At 40.7% G+C, this 20224-nt stretch overlaps 1 protein-coding gene across 3 annotated transcripts in view; it reads left to right on the top strand.

Annotated features, from left to right (window-relative positions):
• OSBPL1A (oxysterol binding protein like 1A) overlaps positions 1-20224 on the top strand; it is a 246851-nt gene that overhangs the window by 6901 nt on the left and 219726 nt on the right. For all 3 annotated transcript variants that reach the window (XR_006707209.1, XM_045456885.1, XM_045456886.1), the window contains exons 2-3: positions 11832-11954; positions 19183-19268. Coding sequence is in view for 2 of the 3 variants with exons in the window: in XM_045456885.1 (XP_045312841.1) it covers positions 11834-11954; positions 19183-19268 (207 nt within the window). In the remaining variant the exon portion in view is untranslated. The remainder of the gene's footprint in view (positions 1-11831; positions 11955-19182; positions 19269-20224) is intronic.

Below are 20224 nucleotides of genomic sequence, written 5' to 3'. Positions count from 1 at the left end.
AACTCACGGACCGTGAGATCACGACCTGAGCCGAAGTCGGACGCTTAACCGACCAAGCCACCCAGGCGCCCCTTGTCCCTACAGTATTTATAAGTTCTCCCTAGTATAAGGCCTGGTTTGACTCATTAATGAGCCAGCAAAGCTCAGGACAAGTATTCCTGGAATGTTGTCGGCCCTCAATGAAACGTTTGCTGCTTCATCTCCTTGTGGGACACAAGTGCTAGGGAAGGTGAGGGTGGCCCTGGTGCTGGTAGGGGAGCCACAGCTTCTTGGGCATGTCACGCCGGACACCTTCCCAGCCCGTGCTGACTACCTGGATGCCCGCCGAAGGCACATGGTTTAAGATCCTGGTGGATGTTCTAAAGTTCAGGTCTTCATCCTCAGCAGTGGACTCTGAGTTGTGATTTTTGAATGGAGAAAGAAGTTGCCGTGAATGGTTTTATGCCTTGGTTTGGAACAGTTTCTTTGTAGCTTAGTTGGAAGGAACATAAAGATTAATATGGTGGCCACACTGCTAGCATTTTAGGAAGTTTGCTGAGTTTTTAAATTACAGGTATTTTTGGAGTTGTGCTAACTTTTGTGTTAGAGCCACTGAGAAATTATCTTGCTAAAATATATTCGTACTGTTTTCTGCTCCTAACATGCAATGATTTGTTCACGGATGTAAGTTTTAAATGTATATGTGATTCGGGGATGCTTGGGTGGCTCTAAGCCTCTGACTCTTGGTTTCAGCTCAGGTCATGATCTCACAGCTTCATGGGTTTGAGCCCCACATCAGGCTCTCTGCTGACAGCGTGGGGCCTGCTTGGGATTCTCTCTCTCTCCCTCTTTCTCCGCCCCTCCCCTGCTTGTGCTCTTTCTCAAAATAAACCTTAAAAAACATGTATATTTAAATGTTTATGTGATTTTATAGACTTGTTTCTATAGGGAGATAGGACAAAGTGTCAATCCCCTTCCTACTCCTGCTACTCCTTTCTAGGGTAATAGAAGTTTACAAGAGCAATGTAAGGAAAATGCATTTTGGATTTATCCTTAAGGATACTACTTAAGTCCTAAATGTTACAGTCTGCGAACCTTTGGAATTGGCTTGGCCTGCTGATAGACTAATTCGTTTTGATGGATGTGGTGTTAAAATTGCTTTGTAAATGACAGAATGTCCAAATTGCTTTAAGAATGTTTTTTAATCAAACAGGCACCTGCATTAAAATCTATGGGAGTTAAGCAGAGAGCAACAAGAGATTTTTTTTTTTTTTTCTCCCGGTTTTGGTGAGATTTAACTGGCCTGGTTCCCTTCAAAATAATCTGTATTTTATTTACCTCTACTACACCTCCCCACCCACCCATCCTGTCTTATAGTAAGAGTTCGCTCCCCTGTTAAGATACCTAAGAATCTGTTTCTGTGCTGAGGAAATTGGTGGCCATAGGACAGGAGATCTTCCTGGGCTGCCTAGCTTTGCCCACCGGCCCCTCAAGTACCATCCCCCTGCCCCTGGCCTCAGTGCCATGCTCCCTTCTCTTAGGCTGTTCATCCACTTACTTTAGGCACCTCTAGGATCTTTTCAGTCCGGCACCCCTCCTTTCTCTTATACATCAAGCTTTTCCTGTTTCTGGCCCTTGCCTCACAGCCTGTAAACACGTGCCCAGCTATCCTAACTCTGGAGCTAACACTAGCTCCTCAGAACAAAGTTCCTCTAAAGGAGTCTGGTGTCCTCTCTCCTTAGCATCCCTCATTCAGTCCTCAGTGTACCTACATCTGCTTTTGCCTGTGTCATTTCCACTGGATGTACCCTTGAGCTCATCAGTGACCTCCGATTCACCAGACCAACCAGTGATTTCACACCTGGTCCTGTGCTTCCTTTACCATTTCACACCCATCTGGCCCCTTTGAAACTCGGTCTTCTCTTGGTTTCGGTGCTGTCACCCTTTTCTGTCCCCTTTTCCAACCTTAGTCCTTCTCTGCTAGATTGTAGTCACAGGCCTCCTTCCCCTTAAATGTTGGTCTCCTCTAGGTGAGGGATCTCATTTACTCCTGTGACTTTAATGACCACTGCTTGGCTGAAAGTCCTGCTGTGTGAATTCTAGCCTACAACTGCGTGCTTCTCCTCATGCTGCTCTCTGGACATATCCTTCTCCAGTTCCCACAGGAATCTCAGACTCCCCATGGCCAGCATGGGCTCACACAACTTCACCCAGGGTTGTCCACATTAGCAACTTTCTTCACGCTGCTGGTCTTAGAGAACTTGTCATTCTTTTTTTTTTTTTTTTTTAACGTTTATTTATTATTACTGACAGGCAGAGACAGAGCATGAGGAGAGAGAGGGGGAGACACAGAATCTGAAGCAGGCTTCAGGCCCTGAGCTGTCAGCACAGAGCCCGATGCAGGGCTCGCACTCATGAATCGTGAGATCACGACCTGAGCTGAAGTCAGTCGCTTAACCGACTGAGCCACCCAGGCGCCCCAAAGAACTTGTCATTCTTCAGGCTCCAGCTTAAACGTCACCTTCTCTGTGATTCCTTCTATAACTGATGCAGACGAAGAACGCACCAGGCTTTCTCCTGAACAGCTGCTGTCCCTTGGACATGTTACTATTTGTGGCACATGCTGCTCGGGTGGTTGGCCTGTCCCTTGCACACGTTACTGTTCGTGGCACATGTTGGTCTGGTGGTTGGCCTGTCCCTTGCACACGTTACTGTTTGTGGCACATGTTGGTCTGGTGGTTGGCCTGTCCCTTGAACACGTTACTGTTCGTGGCACATGTTGGTCTGATGGTTGGCCTGTCCCTTGAACACATTACTGTTCGTGGCACATGTTGGGCTGATGGTTGGCCTGTCCCTTGAACACGTTACTGTTCATGGCACATGTTGGTCTGATGGTTGGCCTGTTTCTCAGAGGCAGAGACTGTGTCGTCATCACTGTACCTCCAGTGCCTCCTGCAGGCAGCCCATCTTTGGTAGGTATTAATAAACATTTGTTAGGTACATTTTAATCCCAGTCCCAGCATTTATGAGCAACTGTTGTGGTTAATATATTACTGTGGACTGTTTAAGTGGGTAAGGTTTATTTTTATTTTTATCATTTTATTTTGTTCGTCATGATAAGTGTATTTTTTAATCTCCATCCCTGATTTCCCCCTTTCCCTTATGCACCTTCCCTCTGGTAACCATCAATTTGTTCTTTATAGGCAGAACACTGTTTCTTTGTGTCTCTCGTTTTCCCCCCTTTGCTCATTTGTTTTGTTTCTTAAATTCCACATGAGTTATATGGTATTTGTCCTTCTCTGACTTATTTTTAGTATCATACTCTAGCTCCATCCGTGTTGTTGCAAATGGCAAGATTTCATTTTTTATGGCGGAATAATATTCCATCATGTGGATGGGTAGTGTATACGCACATCTTCTTTATCCATTCATCTATTAAGGGACCTTTGAGCTGCTTCCAAAGTTTGGCTGTTGTAAATAATGTTGCAGTAAACATAGGGGTACATGTATCCCTTTGAATTAGTGTTTTCAGTTTTTTGGGGGTGAATACCCAGTAGTGCTATTCCTGGAATGTAGGGTAGTTCTATTTTTTGAAAAATGTTTATTCATTTTTGAGAGAGACTGAGCACAAGCAGGGGAGGGACAGAGAGAGAGGGAGACACAGAATCTGAAGTAAGCTCCAGGCTCTGAGTTGTCAGCACAGAGCCTGATGTGGGGATTGAATCCACGAACCGTGAGATCATGACCTGAAATGAAGTCGGATGCTTAACTGACTGAGCCACCCAGGCACCCCTAGGGTGGTTCTATTTTTAGTTTTTTGAGGAACCTCCATACTGTTTTCCACAGTGGCTGTGCCAGTTTGCATTTCCACCAACAATGTAAAAGGTTCCTCTTTCCCCACATCCTCGCCAACACTTGCTGTTTCTTGTGTTATTAATTTTCGCTGTTCTGACAGGTGTGAGGTGGTATCTCATTGTAGTTTTGATTTTCATTTCCCTGATGATGGATTATGTTGAGCATCTTTTGATTTGTCCATTGGCCATCTGTATATCTTCTTTGGAGAAATGTCTGTTCATATCTTCTGCCCATTTTTTAATTGGGTTATTTTTTTGGTGTTATATTAAGTTTTTTATAATATGTATAATATATAACATATCTTTTAATAATCTTTACACCCATTGTGGGGCTCGAACTCATGACTGCAAGATCAAGAGTTACAGTGTACTCCAAATGAGCCAGCCAGGAGTCTCTAAGTTTTTTATATATTTTGGATACTAACCTTTTATTGGATGTGTCACTTGTAAATATCTTCTCCCATTCAGTAGGTTGCCTTTTAGTTTTGTTGGTTGATTGTTTCCTTTGCTGTGCAGAAGCTTTTTATTTTGTTATTGTCCCATAGTGTGTTTTTGCTTTTTTTTTTTTTTTTTCCTTGCCTCAGGAGACACATCTAGAAAAATGTTTCCATGGCCAGTGTCTGAGAAATGACTGCCTGTGCTCTCTTCTATGATTTCTGTGGTTTCATACCTCACATTTAGATCTTTAATCCATTTCAAGTTTATTTTTATGTATGGTATAAGACAGTGATCTAGTTTCATTCTTTTGCATGTAGCTGTCCAGTTTTCCCAACATCATTTGTTAGAGACTGTATTTTTCCCATTGCCTATTACTGTCTCCTTTGTTGAAGATGAATTTACCATAACCGTGGATTTATTTCTGGGCTCTCTATTGTGTTCTGTTGATCTATGTGTCTGTTTTTTTGCCTGTACCATACTGTTTTGATTACTACAGCTTGGTAGTATGTGTTGAAATTTAGGATTGTGATACCTCCGGTTTTATTGTTTTTCAAGATTGCTTTGGCTAGTTGAAGTCTTTTGTGGTTCCATACAAATCTTAGGAATGTTTGTTTTAGTTCTGTGAAAAATGCTGTTGGTATTTTGACAGGGGTTGCATTAAATGTGTAGACTGCCTTGGGTAGTGTAGTCCTTTTAACAACATTGCTCTCCTGGGGCGCCTGGGTGGCTTAGTCAGTTGAGCATCTGACTCTTGATGGCAGCACAGGTCATGATCCCGGGGTCACGGGATTGAGCCCTATGTTGGACTCTGCACTCTGCTTAGGATTCTCTCTAAGTAAAAACAAAAAACAACAAAAAACCGTATTCTCCCAACCCATGATCATGAAATATCTTTCCATTTGGTTTTGTTAGATTCAATTTCTTTCATCGGTGTTTTATAGTTTTCAGACTATAGCTCTTTCATGTTCTTGGTTAAGTGCATTCCTAGATATTTTTAAATTCTTGTTGAAATTGTAAATGAGATTGTTAATTTCACTTTCTGCTACTTCATTATTAGTGTATAGAATTTCAATGAATTTCTGTATATTTATTTTGTATCCTGCAATTTTGCTGAATTCATTTATAAGTTCTGGTAGTTTTTTGGTGGAGTCTTTAGGGTTTTTTACATATAGTATCACATCATCTGCAAATAGTGAAAGTTTTACCTCCTTACAAATTTGGATGCCTCTTATTTCTTTTTATTGTCTGATTGCTGTTGCTAGGACTTCCACTACTATGTTGAATAAAAGTGGTAAGAGTTGATATCCTTGTCTTGTTCCTGATCTGAGAAGAAAAGCTCTGTTTTTCACCACTATGATGTTGGCTGTGGGTTTTTCATATATGGCCTTTATTATGTTGAGGTGTATTCCCTCTAAACCTACTTTGTTGAGGACTTTTGTCAAGAAAGGGGGTCATACTTTGTTAAATGTTTTTTCTACGTATAGTGAAAGAATAAAAACCATATGATCACTTCTCTTGTTGATGTATCATGTTGATTGATTTCTGAATATTGAACTACCCTTGCATCCCAGGAGTAAATCCCATTTGATTGTGATGTGTGTGTGTGTTTTGTTTTTTGGGTTTTTTTTGATGTATTGTTGGATTTGGTTTGCTAATACTTCATTGAGGATTTTTGCATCTGTATTCACCAGAGAGATTGGCCTATAGTGTTCTCTCTCTCTCTCTCTTTTTTTTTTTTTTTTTTGTAGTGTCTTTATCTGATTTTGGTATTGGGGTAATGCTGACCTCATCGAATGAACTTGGAAGCTTTCCTTACTCTTTTATCTTTTGGAATAGTTTGGGAATAGGGATTATCATTTCTTGAAATGTTTGGTAGAATTCATTCTATGAAGCCATCTGGTCCTGGACTTTTGCTTTGGGAAATTTTTTGATTACTGATTCAATTTCCTTGCTGATAATTGGTCTGTTCAAATTTTTTGTTTCTTCTTGATTCAGTTTTGGGAGGTTACATGTTTCTAGGAATTTATCCATTTCTTCTGTCCAATATGTTAGCACTAATTTTTCACAATAATTTCTTACAATCCTTTGTAATTTTGTGATGTTATTTCTCCTCTTTCTGATTTTGAGTTATCTTTTTTTTTTTTTTTTTGAGTCTTGCTAAAGATTGATCCTTAATTGTTTTTTTAATGTTTTTGAGAGAGACAAAGCATAAGTGGGGGAAGGGGCAGAGAGGGGGAGACATAGAATCCAAAGCAGACTCCAGGCTCTGAGCTGTCAGCACAGAGCCTGATGTGGGGCTTGAACCCACCAACCATGGGATCATGACCTGAGCTGAAGTCAGACGCTTAACTGACTGAGCCACCCAGGTGCCCCAAGATTGATCTTTTAAAAGGACTAGCTCCTGGTTTCTTTGATATTTTTTGCTATTATTCTTAATACTCAAATATATTTTTTCTGCAGTTTTGTATTTTAATATAGTATCTTGGTTTTGTTTCAGAATACAATGTTATTCTCCAAAGATTAGGTTTTATTTAACTTACTCTCTGAACTTTTTTTCAAGTTGCTTTTTTTTACCCCCTCTTTGGTTTTTAGACTCTTTCATGTTTTAGAGGTTTTATTCAGATGTCTTGTCGCCCTTAGCTATTGGCATTTAAGAATGAGGAACTTGAAAGCTGAGTGGAAATTGAGAAAGTAGGGGAGCCTTGTTAACTGCCATTTTTACTAAGATTCATCTGGCTTAGCTTCTTGTTGGGAGCTGCTGGTGTCCTCTTGGAATGTGTTATCCTTCAGGGATTGTCACCAGCTTAGTCTCCTCCCAGTGGGTGGAGCCTGGCTTGTCAGCATTAGGAATGCTGATTAAGAAAGAGCTGGAAGTCATGCTGTTCACTGTACATAGGCTGCTACTTTTTGAAACCGTCCTCCGACGGTCTTCCATCCTCTAGTCTGTAGAGCATTTCTTTTAGCCTTAGAGGATTTATTTAACCAGTTGCCTATTGATGGACGTGGACTTCTTAATACCTTTTTTACTACTGTAAATAAAGCAATCAATATGAATGTGCTTATGAAATAATCTTCTGTAAGTATTTCTATAGCATAGATTCCTAGAAGTAGAATTGCCCTGGGAAAGGAAATGGTGTATGTGTATTTTTTTAAATACTTTTTAAATTGTAAAATATGCATAAGATATAATTTACCATCTTAAAAATGTTTGTGGTATTAAATACATAAATAATATGTGCTACCATCACCATCATCCATCGTGAGAACTTTTCTTATAAAACTGAAACTCTGTACCCAATAAATCCCCATTCTCCTCTCCCCCAAGCCCTTGGCCACTACCATTCCGTTTTCTTTCTCTTTTGACTACTGTGCTCAAAGTACTTCATAAAAGTGGAATCATACAGTATTTGTCTTTCTGTGACTGACTTATTTCCCTTAGCATAATGTCCTCATGGTTCATTCATGTAGCATATTGCAAAAACGTCTTTCTTTTTAAAGATTGAAAAATACTCCATTGTACCTATATACCACATTTTGCTTAACTGTTCATCTCCTGGTGGACACTTGTATAGCTTCCATGTTTTAGCTATTATGAGTAATGCAGCTCTGAACACAGATGTACAAATACCTCTTTGAGATCCCCACTTTCAGTTTTTTTGGGTGTATACCCAGAAGTGGAATTGCCAGATTATAGGGTAGTTCTGGTTTTAATTTTTTGAGGAATCGCTAATCTGTTTTACACAGTGGCTGTACCATTTTACATTCCTGCCAACAGTGCACAGGATTCTAATTTCTCCACATCCTTGACAACACTTGTTTTCTGTTTGTTTTTTTTTCCCCCATAGTAGTCTTCTTATTGGGTGTGAGATGGTAGCTCATTGTAGTTTTGTTTGGCCTTTTCCTAATGATCAGTAATGGGAAACAACTTTTCATGTCCTTATTGGCCATGTGTATATTTGTAGAAATGTCTATACAAGTACTTTGTTTTTGAACTGGGTTTTGTTTGAGTTTTAGGAGTTCTCTGTGTATTTTGGTTATTAATCCCTTATCAGATATGATTTGCAAATATTTTCTGATATTGTGGTTTGTGTTTTAACTCTGCTGGTGGCTTTTGATGCACAGAACTTAAAAATTCTTATAATGTCCACTTTGTCTATTTTTTCTTTTGTTACCCATGCCTTTGTTCTATCCAAGAAATCATTGCCAAAACCAATGTCATGAAGCATTTGCCCTGTGTTTTCTTCTAAGACTTTCATTGTTTTATGTTTTGCATTTAGATCTTTGATCCAATTTGAATTAGTTTTTAAATATGATGTTAGGTAAAAGTTCAACTTTGTTCTTTTCCATGTGGATTTTCAGTTTTCCCAGCACCATTTGTTGACAAGACTGTTGAATCATGTCATCAGTCTTGTAAAGAATCATTGACCATATACACAAGGGTTTATTTGGCTTCCCTGTTCTATTCCACTGTTCTGTATGTCTGTCTTTATGCTAGTACCACAGTGTTTGATGACGTTAGCTTTGTTATAAGTTTTGAAATCCAGAAGCGTAAGTCCTCCAGCATTGCCTCCTTTTTGAAGATCGTTTTGGCTATTTAGAATTCCTTGAAATTTCATTTTTTTAAATACTGAAATATTTAAAGTATTCTCCTTTCTGTAGATTCTGTAGTTATTTTTTGGGGATTAGGGTTACCATGGAGATTACATTCATCATCCTAAAATTATAACACTAATTTGAGTTTATACTAGTTTAACTTAAATAACACACACACACACACACACACACACACACACACACCCCTTGCTCCTTTATGCTCTGTTCCCACCCCTTTTGGCTACTGATGTCACAGAATTACATCTTTGTACACTCTGTACCCAAAACAAAAATAATTCTTTTAAATGTGTTAGTCCCTTAAATTATGTAGAAAATAAGATTTGGAGTTAGAAGACAACATTATATTTTTAATCCAATATTTTTTTCTTTAAATGCGTTACTCTTAAATCATGTAGAAAACAAGAAGTACAGCTATAAACCATTGTTAAAATAACACTAGCTTTTGTAATTGTGCATGTGTTTGCCTTTATCAAGATGTTTATTTCTCCACATAGCTTTGAGTTACTGTCTAGGGTGTTTTTATTTTACCTTGTAAGACTCTGTTGAGCATTTCTTGAAAAGCAGGTCTAGTGGTAATGAACTGCCTCGGCTTTTATTTTTCTGGGATGTCTTAATTTCTCTCTTACTTTTGAAAGGCAGTTTTGCCAGATACAGGATAGTTTTTCTTTCAGCACTTTGAATACATTTGCATACTGCTCTCTGTCCTCCAAAGTTTCTGATGGGAAATCTGCCAGTCTTCCTACCCTGGATCCCTTGTATGTGATGATTTGGCTTCTTTCCTGCTATCAAGATTTTCTGTTTTGAAAGTTGGATTATGTAGCATATCTCTTTGAGTTCCCCTTACTTAGAGTTCATTGACCTTCTTGGATGTTTATATTCATGTTTTTTCCTCAAATTTGGGAAGTATTCAGCTATTATTTCTCCAATTGCTCAACCCTCGTTCTCCCACTTCTAAGACTTTCATGATGCATGTTGATTTGTTGGTGTCCTACAGGTCTCTTAAGCTATGTTTGGTTTTCAGTCTTTTTTCTTTCTGTTCCCCAGACTCAGTAATTTCTGTGTCCTATCTTTCAAGTTTTCTGAGTGTTCTGCCTATACAAATCAGTTTTTGAATCTCTCAAGTGAATTTTTTGTTATTGTACTTTTCAGTTCAAGAATTTTGTCTTTGTTTCTTTTTAGGTTTTTTTTTTGGTCTTTATTCACATTTTCATTTTGTTTATGCATTTTGTCTTCCACCATCTCTGCCTTTAGGTCTTTGAATGTCTTTTTGATGGCTTTGTCTAGTATATTTGCCATCAGATCTTCAGGGACCGTTTCTATTGATTTGTTTTTCCCTTTGGGCTCTACTTTTCTGTTTCTTTGTATGCCTTGTAACTTTTTTAATTATTGAAAACTGGACATTTGAATCTAACATACTAACTCTAGATAGCAAATTCTCCTCCTTCCTCGAGTTTTCTAATATGTTGTTATTTTTCTTGGATTATTGTAGGCTGTGCTGAGGTCAGCCTTAGCTGTAAACTTAAGGTCTTCTCAGGTCTTCTTTTGGTGGTCGTGAGCAGTCATGTTTTAATTTTCTCCATAAATGCTGTTGTTTTTCAGTGTCCTAGTCTTTAGTGTCTGGCTGTTACGTGGGGGCGGGGGGAGTGGGGGGAAGAATGGAGAAATGAAGGCGGGTGCAGGGCGGGGGGGGGTGGGGGGGACAAAAATGAATGCTGGTCCTTTAAATCTCCTGGAAGTTCAGCCTGCTGGAGGGGCTTAAAGCAGTGAGAGATGGTGCATGCAAGTGTGTCTACTTGCTTCCTTGTCTGCATCTCTGATCAGAAGCAGCAGTGATCAGAGCTCAGCTCTCCAATATTTGGAGTACGGGGATCTTTTTGTTCACCCTGGTTCCTGTAAGCCATTCCAAGAATGCATGCACTGGGGGAATTTCGGGGTGGAGATGGGTAGCTGCTGCCTTGCTAAGAGCTTAAATTGACATAAATTAACCACAGTTCCCTTCCAAGCTTTCCCTGGTGGTTGTAAGCCTTCAGAAGATCCTAGAGTTCCAAAACCGTTATATCAGGCAGATTCTGCCAGTACAGTTGTTATCTAGGTGGGGAGACAGACAGATTGCTGGTGTTTCCATACTCTAGTCATTTTAGTAGAATCTTCCCCCCAAGTGTATGTGTATTTTGAAATTTACTTGATATTGACAAGTGGTGCTTATATCCTGTCCATGACAGTATTAGGCATGTTTCATCTTTTTTTTTTTTTAATTGAATTATAGTTGACCTGCAATGTTGCATTAGTTTCAGGTGTATAATCTTTTTTATTTAAATTTGTAGGCAAAAAATTGTTTTATTTGCATTTATTAGTAAGAAAGAAATTTATATTTTGTGAATTGCTACTTATTTTGACAAATGGCTTAAATTTGGTTGTAGTGCTCTACATTTATTTTGAAGCTTAGTAAAATATGAAAGAGGAAACAAAGGAATTGTAAGTATGGTCACTCCAGGATTTTTATCTGTAATTTGATTTTTTCCTATTCAGGATGTTTTGCACAAGTTTTAAATGTGTTAATGTTTCAGCCTTATGATATTTTTATTGTAATGACCACATTTTAATTTTATATCTAGTTATATAATGTTTGCGTTAACCATTCGCAAAATATTTCATGCCTTTAAGAGCATTCTGTCTAATATGATAAACAGCTCATGAGGTTGGTTATTTTGCAGATAAGGAAACTGAGGCTTTGAGAGATTAAGAAACTTGCCCAAATGTTTAGTGCACTTTTTCAATAATAAAAAGGATAAGGAGTCTGAAGGTCAAGTTCTGGCCCTGCAACTGATTCACTTAGTTCTTACATTGTTCTTATTACTTGTAAAGTGAATTTTTTTTTGTATTAGCAGATAGTATATGAAAGGTAATTATATCACTCAATAGTAATATTATTATTTTTAAATCTAGAAATGAATACTGAAGCAGAACAGGAGCTTCTCCATCATGCCAGAAATGGCAATGCTAAAGAAGTTCGACAGTTATTAGAAACCATGGAAAGAAATCAAGTAATTGCTGACATTAATTGCAAAGGTAAGCTTTGAGTGAGTTTTTTTAGCTTTTTCTTGTGAGTATGCACAACTCTGTCATTTATTTAGCACTAATCTTTTTGGTCTTGCTAGAAATAAATTCCCAGATCTTTTTCTAGAAAGAGTCTTCATAAGAGTAGGTAAAAGAGTAGTTTTACCTAGTAGTACCTCGTAGTTCAAAGTCCGAGAAATTGAGATCTAGTCTTAAGGTTTAGGGTCTCTGACAATTTTATCAGCTCCAAGAGTGACCCTGAGCCTACAAGATGCACGCTATGATAGGGTATTATGGTTAAATCAACCAGTTTGAGTGTTCAGTGTATGCCCAGAGTCCTGTGAAGTACCTTGCAGGTGGTGTTAGGCAGGATCCCTGGCCTCATTGAGACTAGTGTAGAGGATTAATAGACTAGTCTACACTTCAAAATATGTACCAGAATATGGAACCCCAGGGTGTCATGGGATCCCATAGGAGAGGCCTGTAAATGGACCTAGAAGGATTAGCTTCTTAGAATAAATGATTCTAAGGTGATCTATAAAGAGTGTGTAGAACTTAACCAGGTGAAAATAGAGAAGAAAAGTGTTCAAGGGAGAAGATACAGCATGTGCCAAGGTCCTGAGGTGAGAGGCAGTCCAGGTGGCAAGGGCCTGCAGGCAGGAAGGGTGAGGGAAGGTAAATAGCAGCCAAATCCTAATGCACCTGTGGCAAGGTTGTATGTATTATGCTCAGGTGTACAGAGAAATAAAATTTATCTTCTAAAATGGCTCTGATATTTCAACAAGCACCTTCTCCTTCTTGGAGTGTGGAGGACTAAATAAATATTAATCTTTTGGTTTCTCGATCTTGTAGCTTTTTGATAAATGATTGGTCTTCCAGAGCCTCTCAACTCTCTTTGCCCTGTCTCCCCCAAGCTGGTGTTTAAAAATAAAGATGAGCCTTGTTGTGTGTGTCTATAGCCTTTGATTCCTCAGTGACCCTTGTCTTCCCAGTGCTCCTGAAGCATTTGTAGCTGACCCTTGGGACAAACTCAAACTCGTGTCTCTCCGTGTGTCATACAAGTAGTGCTCCGTGACTGTTACTTTGTGGCCACCTTGCAGGTGGTTGCTAGGATATCTTTCTCTGTCATCCCGGATGCCACTTGCCTGTTCTTGGTGTATCCTTGATTTATCTCGCTTTCTGGGCTCATGAACAGGAGCACCATGTCTCTTCATTTGTGCCTTTCTCACAGTCCTCTGTCCCCGATGCATATTTTATTCTGCTGAGTCACATTCTTCTGTCCTAGAGCAACAAACTTTATGTCCCACCCCTGTTGGGGAAGGATTATTATATTTGCAGTGGAGAGAAAGCTATGATCTGAGTTGTCCAGAAAATAGTTGTTTTTGGTATGCTAAAGGAATTGTAAAAATCCTCCTGGTCCTTCAGCAAAGACTAGTTCTTAATCTTTATCTTGGGATTCTATTTTGAATGCCAGAAACATTCCTGGCATTTGATAATCCTAATGACCCTTTATCTACCCTTTCCATCCTTACCTATATATCGAGGCTACTTGGTGGAAAGTCATCTAATGGGAAATGTAAAACTGTGAAATGGATGTGAATGCTTCTTCAAAATTTCATCATTATTCCTGTCAGTCAGACTTTGTCTTAAGGGCAGTTTAAAGGATTTATGTAGAAGATGACCTACCAGGTGATGTGCAGTTCACCAGTAGAAGTGAATGGGGGCCAGGGGACTGGATGTGAGTAGTGTTTCCCCGTGGGGATAGCCTTGCACCAGGCATTTCTAGGATTTCTTTGCTATCTGATTTGTTTTTCCAAACCCTGAGACATTGAGAAAATGGTAAAATGTACTATAATTCTTTAAGAATTAAAGCTTAACAATCAACATAGAGATGTTATTGGTGGAAGGAATTACCGATGTCAAGTTGAAAGTGACAGAAGGAAACAATGGCCTGCAGTTGAAGGTTAAGGCCAATATTTCTAGGATAGGGGGACAAAGGGTCTAATCTGTTTTCCTTATAGCTGTTGTGTGTTTACGGTCCTGTCTATTGCTAATGGTGAGACTTCTTGCAAAAATTAATGTTTATATGCACAGTATACTTTATGTAAATTCTGAGTGGTGTTATTGCTGGGTGAACTGGGGAGCCCCTGGCTCTGGGATCTCAACACAGCCCATCCCAAAAGGTGTCACGGAATTCGAGGACAGATACGTAACACAGCAGATGAGCTACAAAAGCGGGAAAGTTTATTAAAGCAAAAAAGATAGTCTGGAGATGTGAGAGTGGTGAGCTAGAGGGCGGGAGGGCCGGGAGGGAGGTGCCTGCCCTGGGGGCTGGGTTTCTATCTGTCATTGACAGTTGTTAACTAGGAGGTGGAACATTCAGTACTCAGGCGAGGATTCTAATTAGAAGCAGAGTTTTGTGCCTTTTCTTCTGTATTTGGTCTTAGGTTTCTGGTCAGGGCTCCTGCCTCCTTGGGTCTGTGTGGTTTGACCCAGAGTCTTGTGGAGTGCTGCCAGAACAGGCCTCTGACTTTCCTGATAGCTGCCCATGACTTCTCTCAGCTGGCCTACAGGTATCCTGTTAGAGTAGGCAGTTAGCTAGGTTCTAACAGTGTTCTAAGAAATAAGTTCTGGAAGCAAAGTTGTAACTGAGGCCCAAGGGTGCCAGAGCCCGTGGCTCGGTGGGGTTCAGGCGCTCACTTCTGACAAAATCCAAAGAGGGAGACGAGTGGTGGTAAAACAAGAAAGGGATTTGTTTCCAGGAGGCCAACACCAGGAGACAGGCTAGTGTCCCAGAGGCTGTCTCCAAGTGCTGAAAATACTTCTAGGTTTGAATAAGGAAAACGTGGAACAAAGGGTGGTGGGTGCGTGCCAGTGGGCAGTAAAGAATAAAGGTCAGGTGGGATTGTCTTGGGATCAGTCCTGCATTGCATGGGCATGTCTGGGCAGTCCCCCTTGCTCGAGGGGCTGGTTTTGGTACCCATTCCAGGATGCTTTGCCTGCTGGGTCTTCTCCCGGAGTTACAAGATAAGCTGGTGAGAAGAACGTAATCAGTTAAGTGCAAAGTGAGGTCAAAACAGGGTCTTTCGAAATAAAAACATATGTTGTCCATGTCTACACGTGATTCTGTAGTGGTGTCCTGTAGCTTTGCTGGAAATTCTGAATGTGAAGTTATGTGAATGTTACCATAGTATCTGCTGGTGTTTCCCAGTGTTTCAGTATTCTATGTAGGGTACAGTCCTTTGTAAATACTCCTCAATTTGACATTTCTTACTTGTTGAACAAAATTTGGATATCCGTGGTAAGTAGTAAAAAGATACTCTTGGGACACCTAGATGGCTCAGTCGGTTAAACCTCCGACATCAGCTCAGGTCATGATCTCACGGTTCATGGGTTCGAGCCCCGCGTTGGTTCTGGAGCCTGCTTCAGATTCTGTGTCTCCCTCTCTCTTTTCCTCCCCTGCTTGCAGTCTGTCTCTCTCTCTCTCTCAAAAATGAAGATTAAAAAAATTAAAAAAAAAAAAAAAAAGATAGTCTTTACTGCTAACTTTACTACTACTCTTTACTACTTTTTACTAATAAAGAATGAAGTATTTTAAGAATCATGTAGGATTTTGGAAATTCTGATTTCTTGGAAACCTCAGATGTGAGGAGACCAGTTCAGTTCATGTTAGCTGTTAGGGGTTCGCTGGGGGTGAAAGCAATGTGAATGGCAACACACAGATATAATTAACATTTAGGGGATGGAATCAGTAGGGCACCCTGAATGTGGGTGTGAAAAGGAGAAAGGGGGCAAGAGTGTTGCTTGTATGACCTGAGAAACAAGGTGAATAATGGCAATTCATTGTGAAAACACATGTGGGAAGGGGTAGAGATAGTTTCAGTGACCGTGTAAAGTCGACTCTTGAAGAATGCAGGGTGAAAGGGCACCGACTCCCTGCACAGTAAAAAAAAAAAAAAAAAAAAATCCACGTAGAACTTTTGACTTCCACCCCCCCCCCCAACTTAACTGCTAATACCCTGCTGTTGACCAGGAAGAAGCCCTGCTGGTAACTCGGTTTACACATATGTTGTGTGTTGTGTGTATGATGTGCTGTATTTTTATAAAAAAGTAAGCTGGAGAAAAAATGTTAAAATCATGAGGAAAATATATTTAAAGTGTTTCGTCAACTAAACTCCATATGTGCGTGGACCCACACAGTTCAAAGCCAGTGTTGTCAAGGGTCAACTGTGTACATATAACAGGGTAAGTTCAGCTTTGTGCTTTTTTTTTTTTTAATTTCTTTAAATGTTTATTTTTGAGAAAGACACACAGAGCATGAGTGGGGGAGGGGCAGAGGGAAAGGGACGTGGAATCCGAAGCAGGCTCTAGGCTCCAAGCTGTCAGCATAGAGCCCGACGTGGGGTTTGAACCAATGAAGTGCGAGATCATGACTGAGCTAAAGTTGGATGCTTAACCAACTGAGCAACCCAGGCACCCCTCAGTTTTGTGCCTTTTGAGCACAAAGTATTTTGCATCATCCAAATGGAGGTGTCTCGTAAAGAGATGGAATATGGATTTTGAAGTCCGTACCACAGAAAAAATGAAAGCAGTGGAAGAGAGCCAGGAGATGCCATTATTGGAGATACCAATAATGAAGGACTAATTGGGACAGTGGAGCTTCCAAAGGATCCTTAAAGAAGTGTCGGGGCAACGAGAAACCCTACAGAGTGCAGGGCTGTGGCAGCCGGGAAGGCCTGTGGGCCATACTATCCAATGCTATATGCAGTGACCCAGTGTTGTGATAGCTAAAAAGTGTCCCTGTGACTTGGTGATAGCATTTGTGGATCAAAACTGGAGGACCATTTGACAAGGTGGGAGATGACCCTAGTCTGCCATGGGTAGTGGGGGCTGACAGGAGTAAATGGGGTGGAAAAAGTAAGTGAAGGCAGAGCAGGGAAGGAAGAGTGAGGAGCACGGTAGCTGGTAGGGAGGATGCCATCAGAGGGCTTTTGTTGCTCTTGATTGTAAGAAGAGACCCAAGTGTTCACTTCCTCCTTACTCATAAGTGAGGAGGGAGAGGTGGAAGATAAAGGAGAAAAGTGCCTCAGAAGCAGAAAGGGGTGGAGTCCAGGGCACAAGGTCTGGGTTAGTTTAGGCCTACGGAGGGAAGGATGGAAGAACGCCTGTAGATGGGGGTACGGTGGTACATTTGGTTCCAGGAAGCCCAGGGAATTCCATGAAAACTACCCCTCATTGTGAAGCTAAGAGACGGAGGCCCTTTGCTAAGGGGAGGTATTTGGGGAAGAGGCTTGAGAACAGTCGTGACTTGAAGTCGCTGCTGTGGACTGTAGGAGAGCCCCTTGAAGAGGGTTTTCTAAAAAGGATTTCCAGGCAGTGTCTAGAGGCTCGCAGAAGTAGGAGATCCAGAGTTTAAGGTGCTGGGAATCTACAGGGTTCTGTTAGTTTTGTTCTCCCACTGTTTAGCAACCTGGTGTGATTCTAGGAAAATCAAGCCAGTGTACTGATCAGGCTTTGGGGTTTTTGTAGGCTACTGCAACAGGGTTATTGAGGGGACTGGCAAAGAAGTTAAAGTAAGGGATCAAAATGCTGGATTTATTAAAGGAAGTAAAGATGGAGGTGTTTACATACATGAGAAGTGATCAAAGGATGAAGGGCTGATTCAGCTGAACAAGTCTGGGAGTACACCTGTGGGAATAAGCTGGAAAGTGGGAGTTGATTAGCTCAGAAATGACAATGATACCCAGGCTCTGACCCTGGCCCTGGGGGTTAACATCAAGCAGAGGCAAAGTTTGTGGGGAAATGAGGGAGCTGAGAAACAGAGGAGCCGGCATACTGAACAACTAGTAGACACCCCTAGGGCAGTGGCAGGGTTTGCATGGGGAGAAAGACTGTCCCCCAGAGTTACTTGGTGAGGGGCGAGCCCCAGTGGGAGGCTGGTAGATGACAGCAGAGAAGGTTTTCAGGCTTAATGGTAGAAGTCTCACAAGAGGAGTTGTAACATGAGTGGAGTCCTTGACTACAGATAGCGTTGGCTTCTGTCGTGGGAGGACCAGTGAGTGTGTGGGAATTGGGGGGAGGGGAGACTCCACCTGAGGGGTAAAGGAGAGTCCTTGTCATCAGGAAAAGGACATCAGGTTTCACTTAAGGACAGAAGGTAAACATTCCACAAAACAGTCCGTGGCTGTAGGATTCATTGACCGAAATTACAGGTTCCAGAGGGTACACATTTTAGGGGACATCATTGTAGGAGTTTGGGTAAGTGGCACACAAACACAGGACACTGTTGGTGGAGCAGTCCCTCAGGGAGCTGTCTGAGGCTTGTTCTGGGTACACTGAGGCTGGTGCCTGGGGTTTCTACTGGCTCAAAACCTGAAATCCAGGAAGCAAGGGCAGCCATTAAACCTTCAGCCCCTCCAGAGGAGTGCCCCACAGGCGACAGCATACTCCTGGGCTTTGGTAGACCCCCCCGAGTGCTGGGCTTTGGAATTTGATAGGCTATATTTCCTTAAGCCTGAGTGGAAATTTTGGTAACCTTTTGGAGCTACTGCTTCTCTAAGCTACAGTGCCCCCCGCCTTTTCTTCCTGAATTGAATTGTATTGTTTTTGTCGCATTCCCTTCTTCTGTACCTCTCCTCAGCAGGGATCCAACATTTCATTGCTCTTAATTTTGGTTCTTGTTATGTAGTAGAACTCTACCACTCTGGTAACCCATATCCTCATTACTTGAGATTTTATCTGGAGTCAGGACTCCATTTTATGTCACTATCTGCAGAGCTAACAATTTTCCAAATGCTACAGAAAAGATTCTTTATCAATTCCCTATTTCCATTCACCCTCCTGACATGGCACAGGTTTTCAAAGAGAGGTGCTTTTCATGAAATGCTGTGCCAAGAGAACCACATCTTTGTTCAATGATGTAAGATGGTTACAGACTCAGAACCTTGGAGCCAACTAGAGATTATCTACTTTGAATGTCACCCCCATCGTGTCTCGCCCCACCCTTTTAAGAATGAGGACATTGAGTTAGGAAGGTGGCACCAGAATCTGGGGCTTGTCGGTTCTAATCTATTACACTTGTTATGCTTCTGACTATGTCCTGTCTCTTGTCTCTCGTTTATTAGCAGTGCAACATGAAGGGGAGATTGGCCAATGTATGGTAGTACCTTGGTAAAGAGAAGTTTTAGTATAAAATTACCTAAATAACATCTAAAAATGCCTTATATTTTTCCACTTTTAGGAAGAAGTAAGTCTAATTTGGGGTGGACACCTCTTCATCTGGCATGCTATTTTGGACATAGACAAGTGGTCCAGGATCTGTTAAAGGTATGTATATGGCTCTAATTTTTTTTTTTTTTTTTTTTTGAGAGTGAGCACATGCACAAGTGGGGGAGGAGCAGAGGGGGGGGGGAGAGAATCCTAAGCAGGCTTCATGCTCACTGCAGAGCCTGATGCATGGCTCCATCCCACAATCTGAGATCATGACCTGAGCTGAAATCGAGAGTTGGACCTTAACCAACTTAGCCACCCAGGTGCCGCTATGGCTCTAATTTTTAAATGAATAAAATAAATATTGCTGTTACAGAAATTATGAAAGTCTTAGAAAAGCCAACTAACCATAGTGGCTTATTTAAAGCAATAGCTCATCACTAACACATTTAATTGTTCTTTGCTAAGTACATGAATTAGGTTAGCCTGATTAAAATTCTGTTTTCTTAGTCATTTGATTTTTCTGTTACTGACTTTTTAAAATTGCAAAAATGGTTGTACGAATTTGAAGACGCTATTATTGTTTTGTAATATAACAGTTAAAAAATAACCAAAGCACATCTTAAATGATTAAGAAATGTCAGAATCTCTTAATGAGCACCATAGGATTTAAGACCTCACAATTTTCAATTCTGATTTTTTTCACATATTGGTATTTCTGAAATTGTGTCTTCAAATTTAATTAGTAAAATGTACATTTAAATAGTGGTATCTTTTTCTTCCTGAGAACTTACTAAATTTGTGGAGAAATGTGGTATTTTCTTTAATATTTATTTATTTTGAGAGAGCATGCATGCATGAGCAGGAGAGGGGAAGAGAGGGAGAGAGAGGATCCCAAGCTGGCTGCATGCACGGAGCCTGACGAGGGGCTCGATCTCATAAATGTGAGATCACGACATGAGCCAAAATCAAGAGACAGATGCCTAACCCACTGAGCCACCCAGGTGCCCTGAAAATGTCGTGTTTCATTCAGACAGTTCTTTTTTAATATTTGGGTTTCTAAAGTAGAGTGA

Source organism: Leopardus geoffroyi, chromosome D3, assembly GCF_018350155.1.
Source record: "Leopardus geoffroyi isolate Oge1 chromosome D3, O.geoffroyi_Oge1_pat1.0, whole genome shotgun sequence".
NCBI lineage: Eukaryota > Metazoa > Chordata > Mammalia > Carnivora > Felidae > Leopardus > Leopardus geoffroyi.
This window is presented reverse-complemented; position numbering and strand designations above follow the sequence as displayed.